General features: G+C 43.6%; 1 protein-coding gene and 1 pseudogene across 3 annotated transcripts in view; both read right to left on the minus strand.

Annotated features, from left to right (window-relative positions):
- Nucleotides 1–27,924, minus strand: part of LOC126355137 (UNC93-like protein) — a 980,883-nt gene that overhangs the window by 400,159 nt on the left and 552,800 nt on the right. The window contains exon 1 of one of the 3 annotated variants that reach the window (XM_050005319.1): nt 4,765–4,983. The exons of 1 other annotated variant lie outside the window; for it this stretch is intronic. In XM_050005319.1, the coding sequence (XP_049861276.1) occupies nt 4,765–4,807 (43 nt within the window). In that variant the 5' untranslated portion in view covers nt 4,808–4,983. Of the gene's footprint in view, nt 1–4,764; nt 4,984–27,924 lie in introns of those variants that run through there. One more of the 3 variants, XM_050005320.1, reaches the window with a different exon arrangement.
- Nucleotides 15,227–15,343, minus strand: LOC126356551 (5S ribosomal RNA; annotated as a pseudogene).

The following is a 27,924-nucleotide window of genomic DNA, read 5'->3' on the forward strand; positions in this document are numbered from 1 at the left end:
CGAAAGTTATTCTGAGCAACATCGTGTTTCTCCTACTACACTTTGCCCACCATCGGCTTACTCGTTTCTAACATTTTTCTTACACATTCCCACCATCTATTGCGTCAGCTCTTTCACTTTTTCCTCCTCATCGTCGGAAAAATGTAGCGAAGAGAACATCAGGGCAGAGGCGAGTGTCCGCGAAGGCATTTACCGTGACCGGTTTCCGCGTTCTCACTGCGAGATAAGCACCTTGAACTGGAACATGGCTGTGGCTGCTCACGTGACCAGAGTAGCTGCTCTTACGGCCGGCCCACGGTTTTCTGTGTCAAGTCATATACTTGATTTTCTCTTACTGATCGGTCAAACAAAAACAGCGCTGTGAGTTTTGGGGCGCCATAGTAGCCTTCCTTTTATGTACGAGGGAATGACGTAGCGTTTGAGGAAACCTGTTTCGAATTTCATTCGGGGAAATCCTCGCTTAATAGGTCGCGCCTTTGCTATTCGTTTCGCACGCCTCACATAAGAACGCCCGAGTTCTATTCGGATCCTGTTGGTCTCTCTGGCACCTCATTGTGGTCGATACCACCGACATACAATTTTAAACTATCATTACACCTCCACGTTCAGTGAGAATAGTCGCACAGTTGCAAAAGCCACGGGGTTTAGCGTAAACTATCACTTTGACTGGAGATGTATGGTCAATAAAACTCCAAAACATAACTTGTGCTTCCGCCATTTGTATCGTTATTGTTAACTGATTTGTGTCCCTCTCATAGAACCACAATAACACAGAATGGATCAGCTAAGGTCTTCACCTGAAGTATTTCTGAAACCGCTTAACGTATCGTAATCCTATTGCTGGCTGCTTTAATAATTGTGAGGAAGTCCTTACTAAATGTGCTGCAGTCTGTGTTAATTGCACACCGGCATCAGCTTCGCTTTTGCAAATGGAACTATGCTAATTGCTGCTGCTCGCATCTATTTTCTCGGCGTTATGCCCCCTTCTCGTACTACATCTCGTCATCATTGGATTATAGTTAATAAGGTAATTCCAAATCCAATTATAAATAAGTTAATGTTAAATAGGTGAAATCATTTGGCTAATCCTGATACTAGGACTATTGCTCCAATTGCTCCTGTTAATGGTCAAGGGTATCTATATGGAAACGACGTGTTGATGCAGATTTGGGAATGCTAGTGGTAAAGTATGGTCGGATTTCGCCACCGCTTCTCCCTCTCCCTCCCACCCAATCCTTCCCAGTGGCGGAATTTGTATAATCCATCCAACGGCGCCTAGTGTTATCCACGTAAAAGCGTAAGATGTCTTTTGAAATGTTTGTGACTCGTGTAACTGAGGCAAGACCTGGACAGCAGCCCAGTATCCACCTATCGAACGTGGGAAACCGCCTAAAAACCATATTGGCCCTCGTTGTTAATCCGCCGGGGCCGACGCGCCTATCCGAATCACGGAAAGGATGATGTAACACGCGGTTGTCTGGGCACGCAATTTCTGCTCCTAATATGATGGCTCTAAATGGGACGATTTCAACGGCGTTTCTCTCTTCAAAAACCGATAGGTGGTTTCAGATTGTTGATAATGTCTAATGTCTTGTCTTCAACATTCTCTCTCTTTCTCTCTCTCTCTCTCTCTCTCTCTCTCACTCTGTCCGTCTGTCTCACTGACACACACAGAACTAAAGCACGCTTAGCTTCAAAGTAAACAATACCTAACAATACCTAAGTACAAAGAGTGTGAGGATGCTAGATGATGCGCATCGTCACATCGCGGTCTGTCAAGCATTCTCATAACCTTTGCACCTGCATTAAATGTTGTTCACTGTAAAATAGTATGTTGTCGGAATCATTTTACCATGGATACCAACAGGAATGAACTGAGAACCCTAGTACATAACGACCTTATAGTTCCGTACACAGTTCTTCAACTTATGTTTAAATTTTCGTTACTTTCGGCAGCGTCACGACTCTAGCGTCTAATTATGTTCCTGCAACATCCTCATAAATTGATGATTCTGCAGTGCTGGAAAACTAATTAAATGTGCAATGAATCACATCGAACTCCAAAATCTAGTTTCATTCAAAGATGGCCAATCTGGTAGTGCTGTCGATACCGTCTGATAATTCGTCTGGATAAACAGAGAACAACTTGAGATACTATTACTTTAGTTCCTCTAGAACACTCGCCGTCCACTGTCGGATAACTGTTCAGTTCCATCTACATCTACATGTATACTCCGCAAGCCACCCAAGGGTGTGTAGCGGAGGGCATTTTACGTGCCACTATCATTACCTCTGTTTTCTGTTCCAGTCACGTATGGTTCGCGGGAAGAACAACTGCCGGAAAGCCTCCGCGGGCGCTCGAATCTCTCAAATTTTACATTCGTGAGCTCCTCGGGTGGTATTAGTAGAGAGAAGCAATATATTCGATACCTCATCCAGAAATGCACCCTCTCGAAACCTGGACAGCAAGCTACACCGTGATGCAGAGCACCTCTCTTGCAGAGTCTGCCACTTGAGTTTGCTAAACATCTCCGTAACGCTATTACGGTTACTCAACCCGACCTGATACGGATCCTACACTGGTGAGCAATACTAAAGTATAGGTGGAACGAGTGTTTTGTAAGGCACCTCCTTTGTTGATGGACTACATTTTCTAAGGACTCTCCCAATGAATCTCAACCTGGCACCCGTCTTACCAACAATTAATTTTATATGACCATTCCACTTCAAATCGTTCCGTACACATACTCCCAGATATTTTACAGAAGTAACTGCTACCAGTGTTTGTTCCGCTATCATACAATCATGCAATAAAGGATCCTTCTTTCTATGTACTCGCAATAAATTACATTTGTGTATGTTAAGGGTCAGTTGCCACTCCCTGCACCAAGTGCCTATCCGCTGCAGATATTCCTGCATTTCGCTGCAATTTTCTAATGCTGCAACTTCTCTGTATACTACGGCATCATCCGCGAAAAGCCGCATGGAACTTCCGACACTATCTGCTACATCATTTATACAGGGTCTTACAAAAAGGAACCGCCAAACTTTCAGGAAACAATGCTCACACACAAAAAAAGAAAATATGTTATGTGGACATGTGTCCTGAAACGCTTACTTTCCATGTTAGAGCTCATTTTATTACCTCTCTTCAAATCACATTTATCATGGAATAGAAATACAAAGCAACAAAACGTACCAGCGTGACGCCAAACACTTTGTTACAGGGTTACAGGAAATATTCAAAATGTCCTCCGTTAGCGAGGATACATGCATACACCCTCCATCGCATGGAATCCCTCATGCTCTGATGCAGCCCTGGTGCATGGCGTATTGTATCACAGCCGTCCACAATATGAGCACGAAGAGTCTCTACATTTGGTACCGGGGTTGCGTAGACAAGAGCTTTCAAATGCCCCCATTAATGAAAGTCAAGAGGGTTAAGGTCAGGAGAGCGTGGAGGCCATGGAATTGGTCTGCCTGTACCAATTCATCGTTAACCGGATCTGTTGTTGAGAAGCGTACGAGCACTTCGACTGAAATGTGGAGGAGCTCCATTGTGCATGAACCACATGTTGTGTCGTACTTGTAAAGGCACATGTCCTAGCAGCACAGGTAGAGTATGCCGTATGAAATCATGATAACGTGCTCCATTGAGCGTAGGTGGAAGAACATGGGGCCCAATCAAGACATCACCAACAATACCTGCCCAAACGTTCACAGAAAATCTGTGTTGATGACGTGATTGCACAATTGCGTGCGGATTCTCGTCAGCCCTCACATGTTGATTGTGAAAATATACAATTTGATCACGTTGCCTCATCCGTAAAGAGAACATTTGCACTGAAATGAGGATTGACACATTGTCGGATGAACCATTCGCAGTAGTGTATCCGTGGAGGCCAATCAGCTGCTGATAGTGCCTGCACACGCTGTACATGATAAGCAAACAACTGGTTCTCCCGTAGCACTCTCCACGCAGTGACGTGGTCAACGTTATATTGTACAGCATCAACTTCTCTGACGATGACAGTAGGGTTATCGTCAACTGCACGAAGAATTGCGTCATCCATTGCAAGTGTACTCGTCGTTCTAGGTCTTCCCCAGTCGCGAGTCATAGGTTGGAATGTTCCGCGCTCCCTAAGACGCCGATCAATTGCTTCGAACGTCATTCTGGAAATCTGTCTCGATACAAACGTACCCTGCCACGGCTATTGCCCCGTGCTAATCCAACATCAAATGGGCATCTGCTAACTCCTCATTTCTAAACATTGCGCTGACTGCAAAACCACGTTCGTGATGAACACTAACCTGTTGATGCTACGTACTGGTGTTCTTGATGCTAGTAGTGTAGAGCAATGAGTCTCATGTCAACAGAAGCACCGAAGTCTACATTACCTTCCTTCAATTGGGCCAACTGGCGGTGAATCGAGGAAGTACAGTACATAGTGACGAAACTGAAACGAGCGCTAACATGGAAATTATGCGTTTCCGGACACATGTCCATATAACATATTTTCTGTCTTTGTGTGTGAGGAATGTTTTAGTAACACTCTGTATATATTGTATAAAGCAATTGTCCCATAACACTCCCCTGTGGCACGCCAGAGGTTACTTTAACGTCTGTAGACGTCTCTCCATTGAGAACAACATGTATGGTGTAGTATACATCGAGCTGGAGGCAGTCAGGTATTTGCGAAGACACTAATTACTAACAGCGGTAGAGCATGATGATGATGATGATAACATAGCAGTGTAACGAACCTGGCGGCGGTTGGAACGTGTAGAGCGAGACGGCGCGGTCCATGTCGGCGCGCAGAGTGCAGCAGCGGCACGTGGCTGGACGCGTTGGCGCCGGCGAGACTGCCGCAACTGGCTAACCGGTTGGCGGGCCGCGCGTCGCCTGCGTTCCGCTCCGTTCCAGCGCGGCCAGAGTTGCGATGTCTGCGCCAGTGGCGCGCCAAGGCCGAGCCCGGCGCACTTAACCTCGGACAATGGCTGCCGCAGTCAGCTGGCCGTCCGACCGCCATGTGACACCGGCCGGCATTCTGCCAGCCGCCTACCCACACATTCTCACACGACGTTACTATTCGCGGAACAGCCTTGGCCGCTACGAGTATTCCTTGAAAGTAATGCTTTAAAAGTAGCGACTAAACACTGTACCGTATGTTTTCGAGGTACACGTCCGTTACAAAGCATTCGTTACCGGTTACTTCCGTTAGTACGATATTTTGCAAAGCATAAGGCCGGTCTTATACTATCATACTGGGTTGCGCACGAAATGTGTTACCATTTTGTTTTTGAATATAAACTTTATTCCAGAATGATATTTTCACTCTGCAGCGCACGAAATAAGTTACCATATTGTTTTTTAATATAAACTTTATTCCAGAATGAGATTTTCTCTCTGCAGCGGAGTGTGCGCCGATATGAAACTTCCTGGCAGATTAAAACTGTGTGCCCGACCGAGACTCGAACTCGGGACCTTTGCCTTTCGCCGGAAAGTGCTCTGCCACCTGAGCTACCCAAGCACGACTCACGACCCGTCCTCACAGCTTGAATTCTGTCAGTACCTCGTCTCCTACCTTCCAAACTTCACAGAAGCTCCTCCGAGAACCTTGCAGAACTAGCACTCCTGGAATAAACGATATTGCGGAGACATGGCTTAGCCACAGCCTGGGGGATGTTTCCAGAATGAGATTTTCACTCTGCAGCGGAGTGTGCGCTGATATGAAACTTCCTGGCAGATTAAAGCTGTGTGCCCGACCGTGCGCGCAAAAGGCAAAGGTCCCGAGTTCGAGTCTCGGTCGGGCACACAGTTTTAATCTGCCGGGAAATTTCATAAACTTTATTGTCAATACAATCTGAAAGGAACATATACTACAATCAAGAGCCTTCCATGGAGATTTGTTCTGACTCAGCACATGCTCAATATGTCCACCATTTTGTTTCCTAACTTCTTTCAAACGAACACTGATGTTTGTTGCTACCCTACGGCACATGTCTTTCGTAATTTCACTGCAAGCTTGAAGAATAAGTCTTCTGAGCTCCATTAAATCACCTGGACGTTTCGGGAAAAAAATTTCCTTTAGGTACCCACAAAGAAAAAAGTCACGTGGATTTGAGGTCTGGACAATTGGAGGACCCATTTTGTCCGTCATTGAAGCGACCTGGAAACCTGAGTGAAATGATCCGCATGTCGAAATGCTTGTGTAAAAACTACAGCACAGTGTTTGCAGTATGTGGCCTTGCTCCATCTTGCATTAACCACTGAATGTTGAAGGGCAAGGCAGTAGCAAGAAGCTGTGGAATTTAATGGAGCTCAGAAGACTTAATCTTCAACCTTGCAGTGAAATTACGGAAGACATGTGCCGTAGGGTAATCGCTAACTTCAGTGTTCGTTTGAAAGAGGTTAGGAAACGAAATGGTGGACATATCGAGCATGTGCTGATTTAGAACAAATCTCCATGGAAGGCTCTTCATTGTATTATATTTTCCTTTCAGATTGTATTGACAATAAAGTTTATATTCAAAAACAAAATGGTAACACATTTCGTGCGCCACCCTGTGTATTCCTTTGTCAAATATTTCTGTCAATGAAATTTGATGGTGTAATAGTAACTTTCTCAAATCGTCTGTCGTCAAGTACAGTCAGGGAAATTAGTATTTATACAGTAGGTGGCGAAAAACTACTATTGTGTGTTGGGATAATGAATCACCCACAGCGCCGATACGACTAAGTACTTTGATGTAGCGTCAGATAACCACGTTCTTGGTAATGAAGCTTCCCATATGCCATGAATCTATTCTGGGAAAGTAAAATATGTTAAACTCCTCACGGTCTACGACAGGGCAAAATGTATTCAAACAGCGGACTACTTTCAACCAAACAAACGGCTGACGCAGGCCCGGAGTCCATGCCACATTTGTGTAGTCGTGTCGCGTCCGTGAAGCAACAGTACGTCGAACGTGGGTATCGTATAACAGCAGAATGTTCCGCAAGGGGAAGGAAAAGACCATTGAGGAACGGAACATTGTTCTCGCCCAATATCTTCAACACAAGTCATATGCCGAAATTGCGAACATCATAGGACGAAGCCGAGCGACTGTGCAATCCATCATTAAGCGATAGAAAGACAGACTTGCTGTAATAAACAGTGAACGACACAGTCGTCCACATAAGCTTACAACAAGAGAGACCAGAATGCTCCTAAGAATGATCAAGACAGACCCGAAGACGACAGCGTCGTCACTATCCGCATATGTACATGACCATTTCAGAAAGGACATGACTCCAAGGACAGTTCGTACCATTCTCAATCGTTCGGGCTACAGAGCCAGGGTACGGAAACGAAAGCCCTACATCATCAAAAAGAACAGGAAGTGGCGGATGGAATTCGCGAAACAACATGTATCCAAGGCAGCAGACTTGTGGGATACTGTATTGTTTAGTGATGAAAGCAAATTTAATATCGTGCACAATGATGGTAGGATCTTGGTCTGGAGAAGACCGAATGCAGACCTCGACCGAAACATCATTCAACCCACGGTGAAGAACGGAGGTGGGGGAATGGTGGTATGGGCTGTATGTCAGCGACGGGTGTCGGAAAGTTAGTGTTTGTGGAAGGAACCATGGACAGATTTGTGTATATGAACACTCTCAAACAGAACTTACAACAGAGTGTTGACGCCTTGGGTCTTCCTAGAAATTATTACTTCCAACAGGACAGTGATCCCAGTCATACGGCGCAAATTGTCTGGCTGTGGTTGCTCTAAAACACTCCACACACTCTTAAAACACCAGCTAGCTCAGAGACCGGACCTGAATCCCATCGAACACTTGTGAAGTGAGCTGCAAAAACGAGTGAGGAAACACGACATCCGTAGTAAGGCCCCTTTGAAATAGGCTCTCCTTCGAGAATGGGAAGGTATCACGTCAGAAACAACAAGAAAATTGCTCCATTCCATGCCACGGAGATTGCGAAAAGTAATATATCGGAAGGGTATGCATACGAAGTATTAAGCATGTTCTGGCTTTATTAGAAGTGTCATATTCTGTTGGTGTATGAGAATTCCAAGCGCAGTGGAGAACTTGGCAGACGTTTTTGTATTTTGTTTTGTAAAGGCTTGTTCATTCTCGTTCTATATACCAGCATAGCTGCATTGGCGACTGGTCACTGTGTATAGTGCATATCCAAATAGTGTTTATGGTTTCGAATTGTCAGTAAAGGCAGTTTACTTTTCCACGCTCTAGTGTATGAATACTTATTTCCATTAGTGTAAATATAATCAAACCTAGGATCTCGCCATGGATTTGATCATAAAAGTCGTTACTTTTCTATTCACTGAAATGTGAAATGTAAGCACTTAGATCGCTGGCGGCGCTACAGCTATTTGACGTCCCTGTAGTGTGTTTGCAAACATGGCTTCAAAGATGGTGTGTTCTTTCGACTTATTTTTTTTTTAGTAAGCTTGCTTCGACCTGGGTGGAGGGTGCCAAATGGGACAGTGCATACTACATTGAATGCTGACGGGCAGGTGTAAGGGTGCAATATGCTGCGGGCAAGCCGGAATAGAGGATGTGGTCACACTCTAAAATAAATAATTCTTTCTTAACTTTCCGTTCTACTTTGTCCATTTGTAAACTCTGTATTCCACAAATTAAAAGGGCTTCATCTGTTTTGTATATTTTATTTTGTAACTGTTGGAACACTAATTCAATTTATCAAATTATTCAAAAACAAAAATAGTGCTTATTACCCATATAGTGTACTAAACTGGAACGTCCCCTTAGAAAAATTAGTGAATTACTGTCCTGGTAAACCCCTTACGTTATTTGATTTTCAAACAGCTGAGCAACACTGAATGTACTCAGACATTTCTCTCTTTACTTATTCTGATCAACACTAAACTGACACACAATATTTTTAGCGCAACGCAATCTGACTTTCAACAATCTCTACAAACGAATGGCTCTGACTAACAATAACTTATACCTTTCACGAATCACATACCTCACAAAAATCTTCGTTACTCGAACTACTGCAATACAGCGAGCACCAATACTGCCAGCTAAATTCAGGATTTTAACTACTGAAGGCACTAAGTACTGATAGGCATAGTTAGCAAATGAGAGATTTTGATAGAGAACAAAGAATGTACAGGGTGTTTTAAAAATGACCGGTATATTTGAAACGGCAATACAAACTAAACGAGCAGCGATAGAAATACACCGTTTGTTGCTATATTCTTGGGACAACAGTACATTTTCAGGTGGACAAACTTTAGAAATTATAGTAGTTACAATTTTCAACAACAGATGGTGCTGCAAGTGATGTGAAAGATATAGAAGACAACACAGTCTGTGTGTGCGCCATTCTATAGTCGTCTTTCTGCTGTAAGTGTGTGCTGTTCACAACGTGCAAGTGTGCTGTGGACAACATGGTTTATTCCTTAGAACAGAGGATTTTTCTGGTGTTGGAATTCCACCACCTAGAACACAGTGTTGTTGCAACAAGACGAAATTTTCAACGGAGGTGAATGTAACCAAAGGACCGAAAAGCGATATAATAAAGGATCTGTTTGAAAAATTTCAACGGACTGGGAACGTGACGGATGAACATGCTGGAAAGGTAGGGCGACCGTGTACGGCAACCACAGAGGGCAACGCGCAGCTAGTGCAGCAGGTGATCCGACAGCGGCTTCGGGTTTCCGTACGCCGTGTTGCAGCTGTGGTCCAAATGACGCCAACGTCCACATATCGTGTCATGCGCCAGAGTTTACACCTATATCCATACAAAATTCAAATGCGGCAACCCCTCAGCGCCGCTACCATTGCCGCACGAGAGACATTCGCTAATGATATTTGGTTTACTGACGAAGCTTATTTTTACCTGGACGGTTTCGTCAATAAACAGAACTGGCGCATATGGGGAACCAAAAAGCCCCATGTTGCAGTCCCATCGTCCCTGCATCCTCAAGAAGTACTGGTCTGGGCCGCCATTTCTTCCAAAGGAATCATTTGCCCATTTTTCAGATCCGAAACGATTACTGCATCACGCTATCTGGACATTCTTCGTGAATATGTGGCGGTACAAACTGCCTTAGACGACACTGCGAACACCTCGTGGTTTATGCAAGATGGTGCCCGGCCACATCGCACGGCTGACGTCTTTAATTTCCTGAATGAATATTTCGATGATCGTGTGATTGCTTTGGGCTATCCGAAACATACAGGAGGCGGCGTGGATTGGCCTCCCTATACGCCAGACATGAACCCTTGTGACTTCTTTCTGTGGGGACACTTGAAAGACCAGGTGTACCACCAGAATCCAGAAACAATTGAACAGCTGAAGCAGTTCATCTCATCTGCATGTGAAGCCATCACGCCAGACACGTTGTCAAAGGTTTCGGGTAATTTCATTCAGAGACTACGCCATATTATTGCTCGCATGGTGGATATGTGGAAAATATCGTGCTATAGAGTTTCCCAGACCGCAGCGCCATCTGTTGTTGACAATTTTAACTACTGTAATTTCGAAAGTTTGTCTGCCTGAAAATGTACTGTTGTCCCAAGCATATTGAACAAACGGTGTATTTCTATCGCTGCTCGTTTAGTTTGTATTGCAGTTTCAAATATACAGGTCATTTTTGAAACACCCTGTATTTACCTTAATATTATTCAAAAGTCACAATATATATATATATATATATATATATATATATATATATATATATATATATATATCAGTTCAAGACATCCAGTCTTACAAATTTACTCTCTCTGATGGACATACGTCCAGATCATCCGCTCTCAAAACTCCACCATCTCTCTCCCCACATACACCACTACTGGAGGCTCACTTCCAGCTGCGCAACGCTACGCGCTGTTAACAGCCAACTGCCCTACACTACAACAGCAAATTCCAACCATGCAAACCAGCCACAGACTGCACACAGCACACTCAGTGATTTTCATACAGAGCTCTACGTGACGTTACCAACATAAAAACCTAAACAGCCTACTTACAAAACGTTTATTTACCTTTACATGTTCCCCCTTCACAGCTTTGTAAATCGCTTCACACGTATCTGGTTAATGTACAATGTGATATTCGAGTGCTGTGTGGTAAACTAGTGTAGCTCTGTCTTGTATCAAGAAATCCAAGTATCACAGTTTGCCCGTTGTCTGCAGGTATAGCATTCCTCAAGAATTCTGTTTTGTAATATGAGAAGCTATTTTACTGAGCAAATACTGAAATACGTTCTCATTCATTCGTAAGTAATTTATACATAGGACTTTACGTCCTCCACTCGCAACTCTCGTAACAAATTTTGCTGAATGCTTTTATCATCTTGACGTAATACCTATGGTTTCATCCAACCATGTTTTCTTCTTCTCCGCCGCTTTTCTTCCAAATACACGCACAATGCAACTGTGGTACTTTCAACTGCAGCACATAATAACAAGTTGTTATCTGTCATCTTGAAATTTGACGAAGACTATGACGACAGTGTAGTACCCCTTTTTAGCGCCACGTCAAACATCTTTCTCAAAGAAATTTCACGAATATTTTATTATATTTCCTTGTCAAAGAAATATGATGATGTAATAGTGGCCTAAGACGCACTCTTTTCTTCGAAAAATTACCTTCAGAATTTAAGTGCTTCTTGTACTCGAAATTAATATAAAAATGTCCAGTGTTTGATTTAATAGTCCCGCTAGTCTTGAAAATGGCCATATATTCGATGTCTCGGGACACCTACTCTTTCTGGTAACATTCGATTCAACTGACAGCAGCGTGCACCCATGTGTCTAACATGAGTCTACGGCAAGTTGAAAAAGAAAGGGACACAGACAGAGTGATATATACGTGCGTATTACGAAGCCTATTACTCTAAGATTTCTCTCCTTCATACCTCCTCTGTTTTACCCCAGATGACGTCTCGCTGATATCATTTCTACTAAGACTGCTGTACACACGAGGTGCCTATTTCCTTCCTCTGCCCTGAGTGGAATGCACAGGTTCCAATAAATGTCCACGAACCTGCATAAAGTTGTTGTCCCCTGCGCAAAAAAACAGCCAAAGGTCGTGAATCTGTTATTTTGAGGCTGTACGAAACTCTCTGCGAGGAACTGAGATCATGTGAGTAATTAAATTTCCAATTAGTTTGTTTATGTGGGATTCCACTCGCTTTTTATTGGCAGAACACGAGAAACTGCACAATTACATTCCACTGCAGAGTGACAAATAATTTCCATTCTACAGCAAAATAATGAACTGCGTATTTCCGTAATTACCATCACACTGTTCTCCACTACATGCCAATGAAACCGTAGACATAGCGTAGTGTTCTGGGTTTTTGAAGGTGGGGCGCGAGGGAGACTGTGTTAGCAAGCTTGTGAATCCCCGCAACTTTTAATATTTCTGCCTTTACAGCCGACCTCGGCAGTCTAGTCTGACCTCCGGGACTGTCGAACCAGCTATAATCTTGCAGCTGAACCGCTTCGCCTGCCATCCAAGTTGGGCACGATCCGAACATCACCGAAAGTGCTTCGTCTGCCTTTTCGTTCAGCAGTTGTTTATTATTCTGCTAGTTATTAATACTTGTGAAATAATGGAACTATTCCACGCTATTGCGAGACGTTTTAATATGAAACGCAAGTAAATGTGCTGTTTAGTTACTCTAGTATTAATAAGAGAATACCGTCATTCTGCACGCAGCTTCCGAACGCGGAAAATGACCGCAATTTACGTAGTCTTTCTCCCGATACCCGTACCAAGCAAACGGTCTCTCTTCTGTACCATATACAAAATTGCGTCATTTTGTCAGTGCTGCCTTCTTAACTGCTTCTTCTATACGAATGTGATACCCGCTAAGTCAGAAATATTACAAGTTGCGGGGATTCACAAGCCTGCTAACATTGTCTCCCTCCCGCCCCACCTTCGCAAACCCAGAACACTGTCTAGCCTATAATGTGTCAATGCAGTCTATGGTGCCAGTTACTTGAATGTGATTTCTGTTACCGGTAACAGTACAACATTTTTGTTAGTAGTTAGTTTCGTAATGGGAAAAAATAAAAGATATTAATGTGAAGCGAGCTTTATAATGAAAGTAACAACATATTCAGAAGGCCGTGGAAACAGAGTAGGTGACCATAAGTTCGGTCCTCCACCAACAGAAAACACCATTCGCGATTGGAGGGCGAGTAAAATAGAAGACAGCATACAAAATGGCCAAAAATAGAAGAAGAGCTAATGAAATGGATTCAAGGGCACCGTCAGATTGGCATTGGAATTAATACAAAAATGAATCAAATACACGCTCATAAGCAAGCACTACAGTGGAACTTCACAGACTTTAAGGGCGGAGTTGGTTGGTCTACAGGTATATGAAATGTCATAGACTTCGTGCTGTGTCGGCTCCTGCAGGAGTTAGCACCGACAAAAACAAGGAAAGAGACAAGTTGCGATGACCTGTAGCAGGGATCCTAAATGATCTGTGCATTAAACTGCAAGATAAATATAATACTTTATGTGTAAAAAGAAAATCAACTTCTCTTGATTTCTGTGCGTCCTACGTACAAGAACATAGACTATTATTACTCGCTGAACATAGGCTCAGTAGCGTCTTGGTATTACTCAGTACTCATGTTCTAAAACTCTGCGACAAAACTGGGCCGACCAGCGATCGCGTATACAAGACGTCTCAGTTGTTGATGATAAATTTCAGCAGTGCCGATTACACCTCGGGAAAGCAGTTCTTATACATCACTCTGTCGCAGTTCCATCAAATGCATAAGATTATCTTTAGCTGATGCGCTCAGGTCTTTTTGCGGGGAGTTGCCGCTATGTTTGAGCTCAACCATTACTTTCTTTCCCTACATTAGCATAAAGGTACCATTTCTCGTGGTCAGTAACGATACAGGATAGGAATGGTCGATGTCTTTCACGCGCCAGTTGATGACGAAAAAGCAGAGATGCGCAAATGGCCAGCTGCTGGTTTTGGCTTAGAGCATGCTGTACTCGTACACCGGAGTTTTTGACGTTACCCTTGGCGTGAAAATATTGAACAATGTTGGAATAATCATATTTCATCAAATTTGTCAGTTCTCGAATACAGTGACGTGGATCATTGTGGATTAACTCATTTAAACGATCTTCATCAAACCGCGGAGGACTTGCTGAACATGGAGGGTCACAAATATGAAAACGATCCTCTTTAAAACGAGAAAAACAGTCTTCTTGCCGTGCTCTGCCCAACGGCTGTATCCTCATACTGGGCGCAAATGTTTCTGGTTGCCTGGGCCGCTGCTGCCCCATTACTGAATGGAAATATGTCGGAAATGTTCCGATTTCTCCACTTGTCATTCTTTTTCTAGCGTCCAGAGCTCCTCCCACCACCTCGAAATGGCAGAATGACAGTATATAAACTCAAATAGCAACAGTGAACTACAAACAAAGAATGACACTCGATAAATAAACAAATCACAACCGGAATATACACATGCAAAACAAAACCGCTACGAACTTTTGCACCAACGTAATATCTTCGTTTCAGAAAAACAAAGTAATTGACATCTAGCTATCAGTAGTAGAGTAGTGGCGGTGTCACTCCACTTGTGATACCAAATTGATATGTAAATTACTTAAATTGACCATTTAATCCCCCTACCCACCCCTGACCGCCACCGTCCTCGAACACGGCCACCTTCACACCCAGATGACATCACGTATTCTTCTCAGCCACATGTGGCATCCAGTCACCTCCCCCCTTTCCCCCCTCCCCCTCCCCCAACCGTTGGTGGGAATTTCAAATTTTATCGGAAATTTCTTTGTTCCAGGGTTGTGCGGACTTCCCATCCCATCCCACCCCTCACCCAGGAATTGGCGGGAAATTAAAATTGGCAGTACCATTTTGGGGACTCGAACCCTGGTCCTCCTGGACGCAAAGCCCAAGCGCACCCCCCTAAGAGACAATTATACTACTGGAGGAACTGATGGGAAATTAAAGAGCACTAAATGACTCCGTCTTCAGGCCGCAAGAGGCCCAGCGGCACCATCCGACCGCCGTATCATCCTCAGGTGAGGATGCGGATAGGAGGGACGTGTGGTCAGCACACTGCTCTCTCGGGCGTTATGATGGTTTTCTTTGACCGCAGCCGCTACTATTCGGTCGAGTAGCTCCTCAATTGACATCACGAGGCTGAGTGCACCCCGAAAAATGACAACAGCGCATGGCGTCTGGATGGTCACCCATCCAAGTGCTGGCCACGCCCGACAGCGCTTAACTTCGGTGATCTCACGGGAACCGGTGTATCCACTGTGGCAAGGCCGTTGCCTCAAACTAAAGATGTTGGTGTCATTTCTTTGACTCAAACCCTGATTCTACTGGATGGAAAGCCCAAGTGCACTGCTTACACAATGAAAATATCCAGATGCAGGAGAGGACGGTTACTTTAAAGTCTTTATTTATATTCGACGGGAAAATACCGCAAAGATCGATCCTAATTACGTAATAAATCATAAAGCTCAGGCCTAATTACTCAACCATATGCACACAGCTACACAAGGACGGCCTGAAATCGCCATACAACTAAAACAAATGACGTTATCATACAACTGGTGTTCTCCTGCTGGGAAAAAAAAATCACAAAAGCACTCGAAACTAGTGACAGACACATTCAAACTTTACCTTTCACCTACAGGCTGTCAAGGAAAACGACTGGGGTGTAAGGTACCATCTTTATTTCTTTTGGTGGGAAATACATTCAACTGATGAAATGCTGGTGTTGGACAGAGAGGAGTTTAAAGAGTGTATTTCCTGTAAGCAAAGAGTATCTGTCACTGTTTGACGTCGAGTTCGCTACAGAAGTCTGCTCAAAAACCACCCTACAGCTCAGCTAATCGAAGCCAATGCACACTGTCACAACTGTTGGAAAAAAATACATCACAGTTCTAATTACACTTCCAAGTTGTCATGAAAAAACCAGCATTCGTAATGAGTGGATCATAATGCAGTACATGAACTGGGGAAAATCATCGTCTCAAAAGACTGCAAAGGGGGCGGAAATTGAACGTGCTTTCTCCTCAATGTACAGCCACAAACTGTGGAAAACCGAGGCCCTCTCACCTCACCCCAAGCCTCCCCATCCATCCCCCCCCCTCCTGCCTCCCTTCATCCACCTACGGGGAGGACACATGCTTCTTCAATGGACCAGCTGCTCTGCAGAGCATCTTATAGCTTTCCTGCTGCCCTTGGTCACACCACGCATTCGGCTACCATCCTCAGTCTCTTGCAGCTCGTGGCTTGCCTTGAGGCGGCAGTCTACACAAAATGGAAATTTACCAGAACTACCCCGACCATCCGGAGAAAGCTCCAGATTACTTTTTCAAAACAGGTAGCTCCTTCCGCCTAAAGCGAGCGCAGCGTTACACCGCAGTGCCTTCAGTACAAAGCGTGACGCTGGCATCCCTGAGAACAGAACCGTGATAAATTAATACTATCCCGACCAGGGTTGTTGGTCTAAAGGGTCAGCCGTTACCCTTAGGGAATTCAGCCATCACGCCGATGTGTGCACTGCACTATTTAACATTTACGTGACTTCCCTAAAAGAGCAACTATTACAAAACGAAAACACAATCACGGCGATAATAAATGTCGTCTTTCCACCAAAAATGGACGAGGTCCATTTTCTTTTAGTTTTAAGAGCACAATCGGTATAGTATTTATGTTTGACTGCAGGATGCAATTGGCATCTCATTATTTTGTAATGTCCAAAGAAGTGCACCGGCACCTATCACGAATTATCACCAAAGACATGTCCAACCTGCGTAAAACCAGGAAAAAAATTTCAACTATTTCGATGCGAAAATTATCGATCCCAGCAGATCGGAGTAAAGAAAAAGTGAGAAATTAACCTCCCAAGAAACAGAAAATAAGCTATATTAAGCAATTTCTTTCAGCTTTTTGATCAAATTACACGACCTGAGAGCATCTCTCTCGTTCAATGTCTGTAAATAAATGGTCATGCACGTGTGTATTACAAACATTTCAGACAATCTTGTCACATGTCAGAAAAACATTTATTTTACATTTGACAACAGAAAGCTGTAGTTCAAGAGAACGTACACTATGAAGGATCCCCTTGTACCAATGCGATGCTATATTATACTAGTGTTTGCGAAGCTCATAGTGAGATCCTATCTCGCCCTTCGTAGGAGGGAGATTGAAATTTCGTTAAAACATATCGCTGTACGAAATAAAAAAAGTGAAACGCCTGTCAAGAATGATTCCGTGGTACCCTAGCCATCGCCTCCACTCACCAGGCGGCATGTCATTGATACCAGTTTGACATGGTGAATAATTAAAGTGATAATGAGAGTGAGTTTTTATTTTTTTCTTTCAACAGTAAGGTACCTCCTTTTGTGTGTTGTAACACATGTGTGTTTTAAACAGCACCTTCCAGCGACGGTCAACACCGAAACAGTAATCTTGTACATGACTTCAAAATAAAGGAACAATGTTTTCCGAAATGGAACACCGAGACATCCGCTACAGTGTTGAGGGCGAAGATGAGATTAACTGTACAGGTCGTCACCTTCGAATAGCTGTTGGAAGTGCTCTACAATACCGCAAAATCTTCCAGTTTCCATATGTTGCGACGTCTTCCACATTTTTGTCGATGAAAAACATCAGACCTGTGTTTTATTTCTAACATGCTGTGTTTAGGTAGCTGTGCTGTTTACGCCATGCAATGTTCAGCTTTCTGTGAGATCCAGCTTTCTGTGAGGAAAAAACAAAATTGTATATCAGTGTACACTGATTTTCTGCGTTACAACAGAAAAAAATAGTGTACTAAATTGCTTATGACTGAACAATGCAGCAACCCTCTCATGAGATTTATAGTCTGTTGGATATGGTCATCCGACAGTACATGTCTCTAAAAACTACCTCAATCACAACCAAGATGCAGAGGGCAAGAAACAGTTTTGTAGATTTCGAAAAGCCGTTTCTACAGGACCCAATACAAGTACGTGGTAGAATGGATAGACTTGATTGAAATCACTGACAGAATTTCTACTCGAAAGCGTAACAGAATCAGCGACTCGTGTGTGTGTGTGTCTGTAAACTGATGACCACTTGTTATGCAGGGTGACGTTAACATAGTGGCTAGATCGTGTTTTTAATAGTGGAGGTCTTACCAAAAATGTATGGTGTGGGCTGCAGAATCCCTCTGCCGTCAGCTTCAAATGTTGGTTCTCTATAGCGTTCCTCGAAATTAGGGCCGACTTACCTCCGCGGATTCCCATTCGACCTACCAGGTGAGTGTAATGCGACTACTGAAAAAGAAATTACTCACCATGTAAACTGACTCTCATGATAAATTTAATTACTTAGCGTATTGAACAGATATCAATGACATGCCACCTGGTGAGTGGAGGAGATGGGTAGGACACCAAGAAACAATTCTTTTTTTTTTTTTTTTTCGTTGCGGCGATATCTTTTAACGAAATTTCAATCTCCCACCTACATAGGGCGGGAAAGGCTCTCTTGATCTTTTTCGTAAATGATAGTTTGACGTAGCATCGTACTGGTAAAAGGGGACCTGTCATAGTGTACAAAATAGCTATGTTCTCTTGAATTATAGCGTGTTGTTGTTGAACGCAAATTAATGTGTTTCTTTCCGACATGTGAGCCAGTGGCTTGAAAGATTGTCTGAAATGTCAGTAATACACACGCGTATGACCGTTTATTTACCGACACTGAACGCGAGAGATGCTCTCAGATCGTGTAATTTGATCAAAAAGCTGAAAGAAATCGCTTAATATAGATTATTTTCTATTTCTTAGGAGTTTAATTTTTCACTTTTTCTTTACTCCGAGGACGCTTTCGAGATAACGAGGACATTCTACGGTGATCGGTAATTTTCGCATCAATATATCTGAAGCTTTTTTCCCTGATTTAAACATGGTGGACATGTGCTTGTTGCTCATTTGTGATGGTTGCGGTGCACATCGTTGGACGGTACAAAATAATGAGCTGCGAATTGCATGCTGGAACCAGTCGTAAAAGCTATACCGATTTTGCGCAAGAAACTAAAAGAAAATGGAGTCTGCCTATTTTCTTGGAAAGATGACATTTAATTATCATCGCGATTGTGTTTTCATTTTTTAATAATCACGTAATGTTAATTAGTCTAGTGCTCGCACCAGCGTGACGGCCGAGTTCCCTAAGAGTCTTGGCTGGGCCTATAGACAAACAGCCCTTGGTCGGGGTAGGACTAATTGATCACGGTTTTGTTCTCAACGCCAATGTTGCGCTTTGTACTCAAGGCGCTGCGGTGTGAGTCTGTGCTCGCTTTAGGTGGAAGGAGCTTCCTATTTCGCAACCAACTGACTTTTGAAGAAGTCATCTGGAGCTTTCTCTGGGGCTGTGCTGGTAAATTTCCCTTTCGTGTTTTCTAGACCGCCGCCTTAAGGCAGGCTTTGAGACACGAGCGACAGCAGAGAGTAGGGGATCACCTGGTGTGACCAGCGGCTGCAGAAAAATTACGAGAAATTCTGTGGAACAGCTGGCCCTTTGATGAAGCATGTATCCTCCCCGTAGGCGGATGGAGAGAGACAGGGGGGAGGAGGAAGAATGAGGGGAAGTGAGAGGACCTCGGATTTCTGCAGTTTGTGATCGTAACTTGCGAAGAACACGTGTTCGGCTACCGCTCCCTTTGCAGTCTGTTAGGACGACGATTTTTCCCAATACATGTGTTGCATTATGATCCATTCATTATGAGTGCAATTTTTTTTCATAACAATTTGAAAGCATTCGAACTGTGATGCATTGTTTTCCGTCAGCTGTGATAGCATGTAGTGTCTTCGATTAGCTGGGCTGTAGGGTTATTAGCCGGCCTTGGTTGGCGAGCGGTTCTAGGCGCTTCAGTTCGGAACCCCACTGCTGCTACGGTCGCAAGGTGCGAACCCTGCCTCGGGCATGGATGTGTGTGACGTCGTTAGGTTAGTTAGGTTTAAGTAGTTCTAAGTCTAGGGGACTGATGACGTCAGATGTTAAGTCCCATAGTGCTTAGAGCCATTTGAACCATTTTTTTTGTAGGGTTATTTTTGAGCAGATGTCTGTAGTGAGCTCTGACATCAAACAGTGATAGATGATGTATGTATACAGGTAATACACTTTTTAAACTCCTTCCTGTCCTACCGCAGCATATTGACAATTAAATGTATTTCCTGCCAAGAAGAATAAAATAATACTTTTCACCCAGCCTATTTTCTTGCCAGCTTGTAGGTGAAGGGTTAGGTTTTAGTGTGTCACTATTTTCGAGTCGTCTTGCGAAAGTTTGTCCCAAGAGGATAACATCAGTTGTATTGTAATTTTTTAGCTATATTGCGATTTTAAGCCGTCTCTGGGTAGTGTTATGCATATGGTTGGGTAATTGGGCTTGATCTTTACGATTAATTATGTAATTAGGATCGATCATTTCTTCAGTTTCCACTCCTGAATCTGGACAGTTTCCATGTGTTGAGAGGTGCAGTTGGGCCTTCTATCCAGTAGAATCAGGGCTAGAGTCCTGGAAAGGGCATTGACTTCTCTAATTTCCCTTCAGTTCCAAGTGCCTCTGGTGGCATCATTGTGTTGGGGGGTGCACTTAGGCTTTTCGTCTAGGAGGACCGAAGTTCGAGTCCCCAAAGTGGCACTGCCAACTTTAATATCGCGACAATTCCTGGGTGTCGAGTGGGGTGGTTTTGGATGTCAGCACAGCCCTCGAACAGAAATTATTGCCAAAATTGGAAATTCCGTCTCATGGGGTACGTTTAGAGGAAGGGGAGGGTGGATAATGGGGGTGGGGGGCTGGGGGTGATGTCGAGGTTCAGAAGAACACATGACATCAACTGGGGGTGGTGGACAGCTTCTGTCGTGCTCATCGTTGTTGTCTTGCTCTGCCAACCACATTTCGCATCCAAGTTTCCATTTCATATCTTGTTAGTCCTCTTCTTGCATAGATCTCTACTGCATCGCACATCTCACTCTATCGTTCCACTGTAGCCAGGGCTTTTCTGCAGTATTATACATCAGAAGGCCATCTTGCCTGGATATTCATCTAAGATGTCCATACCAAGTTAGGCGTTTGTTTAACCCTTGTGTTTACAATATCCTATTCTCGTATCTTGATTTCTTATTTGATCTCTTCTTGCTATTTCAGTATTTCGCCTCAAAACCTCCAGTTCGATTTCCTTTAATCTCTTATCATTGACCATGGAGACTTCCCACATTTCAGCACCATAAAAAGCAATAATCTCACCTATACTTTTGTCCCCAGAAAAAGAGATGCACCACCAAGGAATTATCCGAATGGGAAGGAAATCGATGAATGTGATGTACAAGTGTAGACAAACAAATGATTACAATTTCAGAAAACTGGATAAGTTCAAAAAATGGTTCAAAATGGCTCTGAGCACTATGGCACTCAACTGCTGTGGTTATTAGTCCCCTAGAACTTAGAACTACTTAAACCTAACTAACCTAAGGACACCACACACATCCATGCCCGAGGCAGGATTCGAACCTTCGACCGTAGCAGTCGCACGGTTCCGGACTGCGCGCCTAGAACCGCGAGACCACCGCGACCGGCACTGGATAAGTGATTCAAGAGAAAGTGATGCACAAACTGAGCAAGTCAATAACTCGTTGATCCACTTCTGGCCCCTATGGAAGCAGGTATTCATCATGGCATTGCATGTCAGACTTGTTGGATGTCCTCCTGAGGAATATCGTGTCAAATTCTGCCCGACTGATACGTTGGATCGACAAAATTCCGAGCTGTTTAAAGGGCCTGTCCATAATGCTCTAAATGTTCTCAATTGGGGACAGATCCGGCGTCCTTTCCTTAAAAGATAAGATTTCGTAAACACGAAGACGAGCAGCAGAAACTCCCGCCGTGCGCGAACGGGCATTATCTTGCTGAAATGAAAGCCAATGATGGCTTGCCACCGAGGGCAACCAAACAGGCGTAGAATATAGTTGACATATCGCTCTGCTTTAAGGGCTCCACATGGTCAATCAACCACGTGTGATGATCTGGGGTGCTACTTCATCTTAAAGCTGGAGCCCTTTGGTTATCGTCCGCGGCGGCCTTACAGCACAGCGATACGTTTACAATATTCACTTTTTTTTTTTGGGTCATCCATCTTCTCACTGATTAGATGAGGTCCGTCACGAATTACTCTCCTGTGTCAACCTCTTCATCTCAGAGTAGCACTTGAAAGCTACGTCCTCAGTTATTTGCTGCATTTATTTATCAATCCCTGTCTTCCTCTACTGTTTTGCCTTCTACAGCTCCCTCTAGTACCATGGAACTCATTCCCTCATGTCTTAACAGATGTCCTATCATCCTGTCCCTTCTCCTTATCAGTGTTTTCCACATGTTCCTTTCCTCTCCGATTCAGCTCAGAACCTCCTCATTCTTTACCTTAACAGTCCATCTAATTTTCAACATTCTACTGTAGCACCACATCTCAAATGCTTACATTCTCTTCTGTTCCGGTTTTCCCGCAGTCCATGTTTCACTACCAAACAACGCTGTACTCCAGACGTACATCCTCAGAAATTTCTTCCTCAAATTAAGGCTGATATTTGATATTAGTAGACCTCTCTTGGTGAGGAAAGCCCTTTTTTCCATTGCTAGTCTGCTTTTGATGCTTTTGATGTCCTCCTTGCTCCGTCCGTCCCTCATTATTTTACTGCTTAGGTAGCATAATTCATTAACTTCATCTACTTCGTGACCATCGATCCTGATAATAAGTTTCGCGCTATTCTCATTTCCACGGCTTCTTATTAGCTTAGTCTTTCTTCGATTTACCCTAAATCCATAATCTGTACTCATCAGACTGTTCATTCCATTCAGCAGATCATGTAATCAACGAATCGTATCATTGACATCCTTCCACCCAGAATTTTAATTCCACTCCTGAACCTTCCGTTTATTTCCATCATTGCTTCCTCGATGTACAGACTGAACAATAGGCTCGAAATTATACATCCTCGTCTTACACCCTTTTTACTACGAGCACTTCGTTCTTGGTCGTCCTCTCTAATTATTCCCTCTTGGCTGTAGTACATTTGTATAGGTGCAGTCTCTCCCTATTGCTTACTCGTACTTTTTCCAGAATTTCGAACATCTTGCACCATTTTATACTGCCGAACGCTTTTTCCAGGATGACAAACCCCATGAACTTCTCTTGATTTTTCTTTTGTCTTGCTTCCATTATTAATCGCAACGTCAGAATTGCCTCTCTGGTGCCTTTACCTCTCCTAAAGCCAAACTGATTGTCATCTAGCCCATCCTGACAGCAACGTGGATGCATGAGCTGTTAAGCTGATTGTGCGATAATTCTTGCACTTGTCAGCTCTTGTCGTCTTCGGACTTGCGTGAGTGATGTTTTTTCGAAAGTCAGATGGTATATTGCCAGACATTCATTCAACACACCAGCATGAATAATCGTTTTGTTGCCAGTTACACCAACGATTTTAGAAATTCTGATGATCTATCCCTTCGGCCTTATTTGATCTTAAGTCCTCCAGAGCTCTTTTAAATTCTGACTCTAATACTGGATCTCCTATCTGGTCTTCTAAATCGACTCACATCAGACAAATATTCCCCTTCGTAGAGGCTTTCAATGTATTCTTTCCACCTATCCGCTCTCTCCTCTGCATTTAACAGTGAAATTTCCGATTCACTCTTAATGTTATCACCCCAGCTTTTAATATGACCGAAGATTATTTTTATTTTCCTGTATGCTGAGTCAAACCTATCGACAACCATTTCTTTTTTAATACGAGCACTTCCTTCTTCACATTTTTCATGCAGCCATTTCGTCTTAGCTTCTCTGCACTTCCTACCTATTTCATTCCTCAGCGACTTGTGTTTCTGTATTCCTGAGTCTCCCGGAACATTTTTGTACTTCCTCATTTCATCGATCAAGTATGAAGTATTTCTTCTGTTACCCATGGTTTCTTCGCAGTTACCTTCTTTGTAACTATGTTTTCTTTCCCCACTTTTTAGCTATGTCAATTTCTCTTTAACTGTACAGCCTACTGATCGATTCCTTAGTGCTGTATCTATAGCCTCAGAGAACTTCAAGCGTATCTCGTCATCGCTTAGTACTTCCATATCCCACTTCTTTGCATATTGATTCTGCCTGACTGATATCTTAAACTTCAGCCTACTCTTCATCGCTACAATGTTGTGGTCTGAGTCTGTATCTGCTCCTGGGTACGCTATTCAATACAGTATCTGATTTCGGAATCTCAGTCATACTTACCTACTTCTATTATCAGTCTTATTGCTCACAAGCCAACTGTGTAAGGCCTCCTCTGTCTCCTTCACCACCAATCACTTTTAAATTTACGAAGACTTTTATAGACTGCTTCATGAATAGTTCTAACCAGTTGCTTTGTACTTTCCTATTGTGAGCATGGGATTGATCTGCTATTCTGTTATTCTGCGCAACGGATTAATCTGAGATGTACCCTATACCCTGTGGCTCCTGCAAGATGCAATTTCCACCCCCACACTACTACAGAAGCCCAGACAGACGCTTCTAACTTTCTAAAGAGAAATGTCTGAAAAACTTTCAGAAATAAATATCTTCTCGAGTCGTTCACTGTAAGGCAATGACACAAAAATTCACAAAATTTCTTACGTAACTAGAGTGATACTTGGGTACTGGAGTAGTGCTAGTTAGTGTAAGAAAAACATGAAACTAACGAAAATTATTATTTATTTTGCAAAAATTCAGAGAAATCACAATGGCACTTTTAGTTATGTATTGAGCAAGTTATATCCTGGTTCCTTCCGGAATGTGAAGTTACCTCTCAGGGATAGGATTCGCTAACGAAATTTCTACACAAAGTTTAAGATTGTTATTGGCTTGGCAGAATGGCTGAGAGGCGCGCCTACTCAACTTGAATAATTAACCTTTAGAATGTTGCTAGGTTTGGTCGAGGCTGTTTCATGTGAAATGCAGTGAAGTGTACTGTTGTGGAGGAAATATGAGGCTCGCAATAGCAGTAGCACACAATACCTTAAGCTGAGACTGAGATAGAACTATCGTTCTATCTGGATTGACCTTCGCCAATCAAACTCTCCCTACGCCTTGATGAAGTCAAGGATTCCTATTCGCCCCTAGTCTAACTATTGGCGTGGTACACCTGTCAGATAACCAGTCCACCGTGATGCCACTCAAAAATTCGCTCACAGGCGTTTAACTATAACTCTATCCGTTCACACCGCACAATAAGTGTGTCGGCCAACACACTGAACAACGCTTAATCGCTAGGACTCAATATAGAGTCACGCTTCGATTCGCTTTCGACGGAGGTGCTCTTCCAGTAAAGTACTGAGGAGAGACTTGTCCCTCGCTCCAAGAGGGACAACGAAACGGCGCCTATCCACGTCAGACGTGAAGAGTCTCTTCCATTACTCCTTCAGCTCAAGGTGTCAGAAATATCGTCTGCCAATCAGCATTGCTCTTCTAAAACGGGAGAATGACGTTTCGTTTAAGACGACCAATCCGGAAACCTGTAGTATCGGCGTTTGGCGTTTGCTCTCTCCCTGTGAAAATCTCTGAAACTGTGTGCTACGTGTAAAGTATGCGTAGGTTCGACGCTCCCACACAATGTAGCAGAATTTGTTTTTAAGCCGAACACATGGTCTAGTCGTTCCCCCTTTCACTCGGGCACACGCTGTCTGCTCCACGGGTGGCCGACGTTGACTCGTCCTCTGAAGGGACCAGCCTCCTGGTGTGTGGTATGCCGCTCTCGAATTAAAAGCTCCTCTGACCGTCGTGTCTGGAATGTATGTGTGTACGCCAGCCTCGAGTATTTCAACCCCGGTGCGCACTTCTTGTTTGCATATCGTTTACATGAATTCATACAGCATTGACATTATCTTATTGAGTTCGGGTTCGAATGAATCGTCTTGATGTGCGGAATATGATTGTGAGGACGGAATATGTAAGCAATGAATGTCAGGAGACCACGATGTCTTACACTATCATTAGTCTTACCAATCAATATTTGTTTAAGAAGGCGGTAAAAGGATCCGGCAGTAAACGTATGTTGCAGCTGGTCGAGTTTCTCGCGATTCTTATTACGGCTGGAACTAAAGCAAACATCGCCGCAGGAGATGGTCAGATTCACAGTCTGCTCAGCTGTAGAGTCTGCAATCCTTCACCTTAGTACGATTATTTACTTCCTTACAGAGCAATCAAATCAGAAGGAAAGGTAAATGCTCTCACATGTGACAGTACTGGTGATTCTGAACAAAAAAGTCCTTCAGACATGTGGTAGTACTGTTTGGAATCGTTTCCGAGACAGAACACCATTAAAGTCAGATTTGTACTATTTTCCCTTGAACAACTCGAAAACAGTGGCCTCTAGCAAAAAAATAAATTAATTCACATATATCTTTCTACAAAAAATGTGTTACTCATTTTCCTCTGGGGCAAGCAGTTTGTGCGAAGAGAACAAGAGAACAATGAAAATATTTCGCAATGAGCATGCACTGTAGTTTACGTAGTTCTTGTAGGCCAATCTGAGATATTTTCCGTACTTGACAGACCACAAGTGTCCTAAAGGGTGTTTCAAAAATGACCGGTATATTTGAAACGGCAATACAAACTAAACGAGCAGCGATAGAAATACACCGTTTGTTGCAATATGCTTGGGACAGCAGTACATTTTCAGGCAGACAAACTTTCGAAATTACAGTAGTTACAACTGTCAACAACAGATGGCGCTGCGGTCTGGGAAACTCTATAGTACGATATTTTCCACAAATTCACCATGCATAGCAATAATATGCCGTAGTCTCTGAATGAATTTACCCAAAACCTTTGACAACGTGTCTGGCGGAATGGCTTCACATGCAGATGAGATGTACTGCTTCAGCTGTTGAATTGTTTCTGGATTCTGGCGGTACACCTGGTCTTTCAAGTGTCCCCACAGAAAGAAGTCACAGGGGTTCATGTCTGGCGAATAGGGAGGCCAATCCACGCAGCCTCCAATATGTTTCGGATAGCCCAAAGCAATCACACGATCATCGAAAAATTCATTCAGGAAATTAAAGACGTCGGCCGTGCGATGTGGCCGGGCACCATCTTGCATAAACCACGAGGTGTTCGCAGTGTCGTCTAAGGCAGTTTTTACCGCCACAAATTCACGAAGAATGTCCAGATAGCGTGATGCAGTAATCGTTTCGGATCTGAAAAATGGGCCAATGACTCCTTTGGAAGAACTGGCGGCCCAGACCAGCACTTTTTGAGGATGCAGGGACGATGGGACTGCAATATGGGGCTTTTCGGTTCCCCATATGCGCCAGTTCTGTTTATTGACGAAGCCATCCACGTAAAAATAAGCTTCGTCAGTAAACCAAATGCTGCCCACATGCATATCGCCGTCATCAATCCTGTGCACTATATCGTTAGCGAATGCCTCTCGTGCAGCAATGGTAGCAGCGCTGAGGGGTTGCCGCGTTTGAATTTTGTATGGATAGAGGTGTAAACTCTGGCGCATGAGACGATACGTGGACGTTGGCGTCATTTGGACCTTAGCTGCAACACGGCGAATGGAAACCCGAGGCCGCTGTTGGATCACCTGCTGCACTAGCTGTGAGCGGTCGCCCTACCTTTCCAGCACGTTCATCTGTCACGTTCCCAGTCCGTTGAAATTTTTCAAACAGATCCTTTATTGTATCGCTTTTCGGTCCTTTGGTTACATTAAACCTCCGTTGAAAACTTCGTCTTGTTGTTACAACACTGTGTTCTAGGCGGTGGAATTCAAACACCAGAAAAATCCTCTGTTCTAAGGAATAAACCATGTTGTCCACAGCACACTTGCACGTTGTGAACAGCA

Source organism: Schistocerca gregaria, chromosome 3 (assembly GCF_023897955.1).
Source record: "Schistocerca gregaria isolate iqSchGreg1 chromosome 3, iqSchGreg1.2, whole genome shotgun sequence".
Lineage (NCBI taxonomy): Eukaryota > Metazoa > Arthropoda > Insecta > Orthoptera > Acrididae > Schistocerca > Schistocerca gregaria.